Raw genomic sequence first — 7,894 nt, 5'->3', positions numbered from 1 at the left:
TCGAGGCTGTTAGGAGCCGCCAGACATTACTGAAAACAATAGCATAGCATGCTGCGCTATTGTTGACGGTAAAACCATGGACACCCCTACAGATAGCCGATGGAAACCATTAGAGTCAACTGGTTCCGTCGGCCGCCGTTGGTGTCCATCGTGCAATGGAACCGTTGCTTCCGGTATTTCCTTGTTCTGCTTCTCTGATGGAGTAGAACAACGGAATCACCCTACACAGGTGTGAACCCAACCAGAGATGTAAATATGTCCCTGCTTGGTAACAGTGATATTGTGCTGAAGGAAGAAGCAAAGTGTACCAGGTAGGAGCCAGGTAGTTAATGGTGTTTTTATTGCACAAAATTCTGGTATAAGATAAGAGATATGTGATTTATTCTACAGTATATATTGTCAACCATACAGCTTAAAATGTAAAGTAACATTATTATGTTTGTCTGGAGTTGGTGAAGGTCCCCAAGTTAGTAGGGGAGCCCCTATATAAATTAACTGCTCCATATGCAAGACACCCTTAATCTGGCCCTGAGTCCAAAGAACAGAATTGTCGGAATTATATTGCAGGACGTTATCCTGGTATCAGCTGGTACGGGCCCAATATTGATCCAGGATATCTGGCCGAAGAGAGAGCAGTTTTCTCGGAGAGCTGAATAGCAGCCAAGAGGTGGAGTTGAGTTTCTGGAGCTCAATAAAACAAGTCGACGTTTACTGAAGAAGCTTCAGGACAGATCTGAGCTACCAGCAGCATTATGGCGCTGACAAAACATTCACGAATTACACTGAATGACGGGCACAAGATACCGGTGGTTGGACTGGGCACCTATGCCCCCCAGGAGGTAGGTTGTCGTAGCTGTTAGATATGTCTAGGGTTCGTTGCAAGTCCAGCAGGAAATCCCCAGCTGTGGAAAATTCAAGATCTACAAGTATGTGAAATATGTTAAAATGATAATAGTAATAATATCGTGATAAGACTCCACCAGCTTATTAGTGACATTGTTTAAGAAATTTGCTGATGTCGTCATAGGTTAAAGTTAGCACGGCAGTTTATAATAGTATAGGAGCGTTATAATAGGAGCGGCTGATGGATATAACTCTCTGGAGGTATGTGATATAAAGGAGTGATCGTGGGGGGCTGGGAGTTTTCTGTATTTCCTATCAGTGGCTTAGACATAGGGGTCGCAGCCAGGAGGGTCCCTGGTCCCCCACACCACATCTGTGAACAGTTACTGTAGTAACTTGGGCCTATGTAGTTTCCAATGGGTGAAGCTACACAAACCTCTGTTTGTACAGTAAGTCCCCCATTTACTTACTCTCCTTACACCTGAGTGGGGTCGTCTTTGGCTCTGGGTGCAGCACTGGGTCCCGACGCCATTCAGCTTCCGGAAGTTGTATGCATGGTGGTGCCGAAAAGAACCCAGTGCAGTGTATGGAGCTCAAGAGGACCCAACAGAAGCGGGAAAATAAAGTATATGGTTACGGGCTTCCCTGTATCTAAGCCTATCTTGTGTGATACTGTGTGCTAAAGACCTGTATCTAAGCTTATGTGTGATACTGTCTGCTGAGCCATGTATCTACTTCTATAGTGTGTGATACTTTCTGCTGAAGCCATATATTTATTATGTGACACTGTCTGCTGAGGCTCTGTATCTAAGCCACTCATGTCAGATACTGTCTGTTGAGCTGATGTATCTAATCCTATCCAGTGGCGTAGCTGAAGGGAACACAGTCTTAAATACATGTACTGCCTCCGAGATATATCAGTATTTTGGAGGAGGGCAAAACATACAGTATATCTTGGGGCTTGTGCCCCTGATATTTTAGGACCCTTGCAATGCCCCTGGCTGCTAGTGCAGAATGGAGGGGTCATTAAAAAGACCCAGCGATGCATCTGAAGGTTATGTGCAGGCCACGGCCTTTGGCAATGCAAAAAAAATGATGGAGCTGGGGGGAATTTAAGCTGAACTTTTGCGCCGGGCCCATTAACCTTTATCTACGGCCTCTGCATCGTATTGAAGGACTCTATATTCATAGTCTTTCCCCAGCCTGAAATAGCTGATAACAGAGTACGATAGAGCAAGTTGAGTTTTATATTAGAGGGCACCTGGGACAGCACAGCAGGCACAATATTAGTGGGCACCTGGGACAGCACACCAGGCACAATATTAGTGGGCACCTGGGACAGCACACCAGGCACAATATTAGCGGGCACCTGGAACCGTACACCAGGCACAATATTAGAGGGCACTTGGAACAGTACACCAGGCACAATATTAGAGGGCAAACTGGGACAGTACACCAGGCACAATATTAGAGGGCACCTGGGACGACACACCAGCCACAATATTAGTGGGAACCTGGGACAGTACACCAGGCACAATATCAGGGGTAGCATCAATGTTGGGGCAGCAGTGAAGTTGTAGGTGGAAGAAGCCTTGGTGAAGGTCTAGACCAGAAGCAGAGGAAGGATAAGGGAAAGGGACACAATCAGAGAAGACATTGACAATGATGCTGACTGCCCTGGTATTGAATGGGATTTTCTAAAATGAAATGTAACACAGAGCCCTATAGTTATAAGTTATTGGCTGACATTATTTTACAGTTCTCCAAGTCCCTGGCGGAAGAGGCCGTGAAAGTAGCTCTTGAGGTTGGGTATCAACACATTGACTCTGCGTTTATATACAGCAATGAGGTTGAGATCGGCCGAGCTATCAATGCCAAGATCACAGATGGGACGGTCAAGAGGGAAGACGTGTTCTACACCACCAAGGTAATGGTAGTAATATACGGAAGTACATTACATCGTGAAGCCACAGATTATGCTAAAGGTCTAAAAATTTTCCTGATTTGTCCTCCTTTAGTTCCTTTTCTTGGTCTCTTACACAAGTAACAGACCCGGGTGACAACCACTAATGGCCACCGTCGAGGATCTCAACCATCATCCTTCATTTCCACAAACCCCCGAATAGCATATACTTCAATTTTTAAACACATTTTAATTTTGCCTTTTCTTCCCTTCCCTTCTCTTCTAGCTCTGGTTAACCTTTCAGTCCCCAGAGTTGGTCCGTCCTGCTCTTGAGAAGTCCTTGAAGGATCTAAAGATGGATTATGTTGATCTCTTTCTCATTCACCATCCCGTAGAGTTTAAGGTCTGGACTTCACCCCCAAAATGTTATAAATCAGTCAGAGCTTAAACTAGAGGGGAGGCTGTAGGACAGGTCCGGCTTGTCTCATGGTCACTCTTCTTTTTTACTCTAATTTTCGTAGGTTGTATTTTTATGACTTTCTTTCTCTATATTTTTAAGCCTGGTGACAATCTAAATCCAACAGATGAAAGCGGAAAAGTGATTTATCACAATACTGATATTCGAGACACCTGGAAGGTATGGAGACAACCAAAAAATCTGTGCAGGGATCTAAACTTTCTAGAGGTTTCATCTTGTCCTTGAAGCCATCTGGTCCTTCTATAGGCCACCTATGAGATCTGTTAGGACTTGCCAGTGGCACTTGCATTGGTTTATTTCTCATTGAGTGATGATTATGATTTTACCTCCTACATGTTCGCTCGACTGTTTTCCATCACTTTCATGGTGGCTCAGTGGTTGCTCTACTATCTTGCCGTACGGGGGTCTTGGTTTGCAACCAAGGACAACATCTACAGGGAGTTTGTATGTTCTCCTCATGTTCTTGTGGGTTTCCTCTGGTTCTTCGGTTTCCTCCCACACACATATTGATAGGTGAATTGACTTCCTATGAAATTGGCCCCAGTGTGTGTTAGATTGTGAGTGGTGGCAATCTCTGTACAGCATTGCGGAATATATTAGCGCTAAATAAGCTTTATAAATAAATAGGTAATAGAGTTTGAATAAAGGAGCAGCCTACATGCATGACCACCATTCCCGTGCCACGAACCACAACTGATCTAACATTTATTACCTATCTAGTGGATAGATAAATGTTTTTGGCTGAAATGGCCCTCAAAGCAGTTGTCACTCCCCATCCCCCTCCCCACTGATCTTAGCATCTCTACCACTCAGTAGGGGTGACAGTGAGCACAGGAGAGAGCTCTATCTTTAATATTTTATATCTGAGGATTTTTTTTATTTTTAGGCTATGGAGGATTGTAAAAAAGCTGGTCTGGTCAAATCTATCGGCGTCTCTAACTTCAACCACAAACAATTGGAGCTCATCCTGAACATGCCGGGACTGAGATACAAACCTGTGTGCAACCAGGTAACACAGATATTCTGCCCCCCAGTACCCCACCCTGTGCACCCCTCTACACCCCATTGCGCCTGTGGTTCTTACTTGTGGGACATCTTGTGCATTGTCAGGTGGAGTGTCACCTCTACTTGGATCAGTCTAAGCTCCTGGAGTTCTGCAAGTCACACGACATAGTCCTGGAGGCATATGGCGTACTGGGCTCCACTCGTGACGTGAACTGGTAAGAAGTGACATGTGACATTGTTAAAACTCCCAGAATTGGGCAAACCAAAGGTGGAACTGCGACTACTGACCAAAAGTTGTGTCCTTTTCATCTCTCTTATTTGTTGTCTTCATACAAAGACAGAACCAGGTGGCGCCATCCTGCCTTCAGTTTAGTCTTCTGATGCTGTACCTCTAAGGACACACATTTTTTGAGTAAACCTTAGTGCATCTAATGTATAAAATTAATCTACACTGTAACTATTTTAGGATTGACCAGACTGCTCCGATCCTACTGGAGGATCCTATTCTCAATGCAATTGCGAAAAAGCATGGCCGATCCCCCGCCCAGGTGGCAATGAGACACATGCTACAGAGGGGGATAGTGGTTCTTGCTAAGAGTTTTAAGCCGGAGAGGATCAAGCAGAATCTTGAGGTAGGAGACGCCAAATCTTGTGGGAATTTCAGTTTCACTCTAGTTACTCGCTGCCAATTGCTAAAGACCATTTAGCAATAAGTTTCAGAGAGATCGCAATAATAAAGGCTCGATATAAAAGCAAATAACTATCAACGAGAAAATAATAATATACCAAAGGTTTGTAACGGTTTCGTGATCAGGGATCGTTCGTTGGTGGTTCCAAAAATTGTGACATGTAAATGGGCCTTTATGAATTAAAAAAGTTGACTTTTATTTTTGGTAATTTCAGGTTTTTGAATTTAAGCTGAGTGAGGGAGAAATGAAAAGTCTTAATGGACTGAACCAAAACAGACGCTTTGTAGATATCTCGCAGTAAGTGAAACACTTTGTAAGATATTTTCCAAAAATATTGCAAAAAAAATATCACAAATGGGGCTTAGGCCTCACGTATATTGTTGTATTACCGATCCATGTTGTACGGATCCATATTACAGCGCCAATAACAAACTATGGGCCCATTCTGTACCTCCCTGGGGCTCCTATTTTATATAGTCACATGTTTTGTCGACATGCTCCATGGCAGGTATTCTCATGGAATTACCATACAGCAGCCCAAGAAGTGCCTAGGAGTCTGGGCCATACACCTCTGTGTGGCACCGTACAGGGTCCGTGCACATGGCAAGGCTTATTAATTTTGTTTTGCAAATTGGGGATGTATAAAATGGACCGTATCACTGATTGATTGTCATGGCCTGCATATGTGCGTATTAGGTGGGAGATTCAGTCCCCTAGGAACTGCTGTGATGGTGGACACAGGAGCGCGGCAGGCGCATGGTACATTAGACGTCAGTTGCTGAAAATGTGGCCTCATGAACACGCCCGTGACCGTAATCACAGCCCGTAATCACAGTGTGCACGGGCCACAGCCCGCATTCTCGGCAAAGTATGGGAGCACGGCCCGTAAAATGCAAAAGATAGAACATGTTTGTAGCGATACGGAAAGGTGTCCGCGGCCAACAGAACTGAATGGGTCCGTAATTGCAAACCGTATTACCGTCCGCAATTACAGAGATTTTTTACGGTTGTGTGCATGGGGCCTGACAATGGACTGAATATTGTTTTTAGTCCTCCCTCTACTACAGCTGCTAGAGAATAGAGAGAGGCAGAATGTAGGAGAGTAGCTGGTGCGAAGGGAGAGCTAAGGTGCTCTGTACTGCTATCAGTGATTGATAGCAGTATAGATCACCGAAACTGGTTTCAGCCAGCAACCGTTTCTACGACCCGACTGTGAGTCTAACAACCGGATAGGTGGAACCGGCCCGAACTAACTGAATTCCACCCCTGCCCTCATACATCCACAATTTTAACATAATTCCTCCCGATTTTGCAGATGGAAAGATCACCCAAAATTTCCGCTCCATGAAGAATATTAAATTCATCTGTTTTGCTGTGCCACGACGGTAACGCTGATCTCTGACCTGTGTACATGACGTACGGAGAAGTTTAGATATTGTAATTATGTGCAAGTGTAATAAAGCAACCACGGAAGAAAAATACATAAGTCTGAGAATAAATGTCACAATCCCACCTGCATTCATGTGTACCGCTCCTTCCAGGTGAATTTGATTTTGAATATTTTTTATTTGGAAAAAATTTGTCTAAAAGTTATACAAACTCCATACAAAGACAGTTAGGGCCTGTTCACATCAGCGGTGTCCAAAAAACGGAACCCTTTTACAACGGTGACAGACGGAAACAAGTAGCAAAGTATCCGTCACCATTGAGATCAATGGTGATGGAGACGAAAGCTATGGTTTCCGTTTGCCTTTCCGTTGATGGGTTCCCCCGACGGAAAGCTCAGACGGAAGCCCTCAACGGAAAGACAATGCTGATGTGAACAGGCCAATAAGATGGTGGTTCCCTCCTCATAATGTGTACACACAAGACCAGACACAGGTTCAGTTTTTGTTCTAACGGTTTATTGTTTACTTTGAGCATTTTGTATAGATGAATATGCAAAGGGGTTAATATTAGTAGCCAATCACCTGCCGCCATTCCTTAACGCATCATAATCTTCAGTATATCCAATAATATTTCATTAGTATATGTGTTACATATGTATTTGTAAATAATACCAACATTTTAGCAATTTTCATATCAATTTGTGCACTCTATATCTAGTCATAATAATCCTAGAAATGGCGCAGCAAAATCAGCTTTGTTTATCGTAAAAAACAACAAACTTTCATGATTGTTATGAACAGATATTGAGAAATGACCAAGAACATAAGGAACACATGACATCTTGTAATATACTATCAATATAATATATACATATAACATGCTACCAGCCTTATTGCACTCAAGTGACTAAGGCTAAACTGCAATACCAGACATCGCCAATAAGCAAAAGTGGTGCTATTTCCGGAAGAAAGCCTTCCTGTGTTTCATGTTATTTATAGCATTTCTTAGATGATAACTTTGTTTAAGAACCAGGCAAACTTGTGTCGGCGCAATATAGGATGTTTATTAATCGATCTAGGTGTAGAGTCAAAACCTAAGACTGTCCTTCTACATGAGGGATACTTGGGGGGGATTCATTTTATCAGCATTTTTTTTAATGAAAATAAGACATTATAATAATAATTACAGATGAGCAAATCTATTCTAAATTAATCAAATTCATTACCAATTTCCCAAAAGTTTAGGATTTTAGCGAATCAGAAACTTTTCATCCGCCCACCATTTTACACATAAGGATCACATGACCACAGGCAGCCTTCCCTCTAGCACAGCCCATCATGAGGGGTATAGGTGGGAGACACTGATGACAGTCGTATAAGCCATTGAAAATATAAACCGCCCAACCAGGAAATGCTGCTGCTTTGTGACTGGGGATACAGATAGGAAAGAGAGGATGTCAGACAGAGAGTGAGAGACAGCAAAACATAGAATACAGATAGATAGTGGATTAGGGTAAGTGAGTGTGCTTCATAGTGAGGAGAAGAGAATAGTTAGATTTACAATAATTTGCTAGAGAGAGAGAGATTT

The 7,894-nt window shown here is 43.2% G+C and overlaps 1 protein-coding gene across 1 annotated transcript; it reads left to right on the top strand.

Annotated features, from left to right (window-relative positions):
- The first annotated feature begins 637 nt into the window (after positions 1-637).
- On the top strand, positions 638-6,436 carry LOC142748647 (prostaglandin F synthase 2-like). Its single transcript, XM_075855796.1, has 9 exons — positions 638-839; positions 2,603-2,770; positions 3,033-3,149; positions 3,306-3,383; positions 4,111-4,233; positions 4,335-4,444; positions 4,696-4,861; positions 5,133-5,215; positions 6,234-6,436. Exons 1-9 carry the CDS (start codon positions 753-755, stop codon positions 6,274-6,276), a joined length of 975 nt encoding a protein of 324 aa, XP_075711911.1. The 5' UTR covers positions 638-752; the 3' UTR covers positions 6,277-6,436.
- The last annotated feature ends 1,458 nt before the right edge of the window (positions 6,437-7,894 follow it).

The sequence above is a fragment of the Rhinoderma darwinii genome, chromosome 3, assembly GCF_050947455.1.
Source record: "Rhinoderma darwinii isolate aRhiDar2 chromosome 3, aRhiDar2.hap1, whole genome shotgun sequence".
In the NCBI taxonomy this organism is placed as follows: domain Eukaryota; kingdom Metazoa; phylum Chordata; class Amphibia; order Anura; family Rhinodermatidae; genus Rhinoderma; species Rhinoderma darwinii.
The sequence above is the reverse complement of the archived record's forward strand: the minus strand, read 5'-3'. Positions and strand labels throughout refer to the sequence as shown.

Coding starts and splice junctions, on each gene's coding strand:
- LOC142748647 (XM_075855796.1), top strand. CDS start 753: ATGGCGCTGACAAAACATTCACGAATTACACTGAATGACGGGCACAAG. Junction 3,150..3,305: donor ACCATCCCGTAGAGTTTAAG/GTCTGGACTTCA, acceptor TATATTTTTAAG/CCTGGTGACAATCTAAATCC. Junction 4,445..4,695: donor TCCACTCGTGACGTGAACTG/GTAAGAAGTGAC, acceptor TAACTATTTTAG/GATTGACCAGACTGCTCCGA.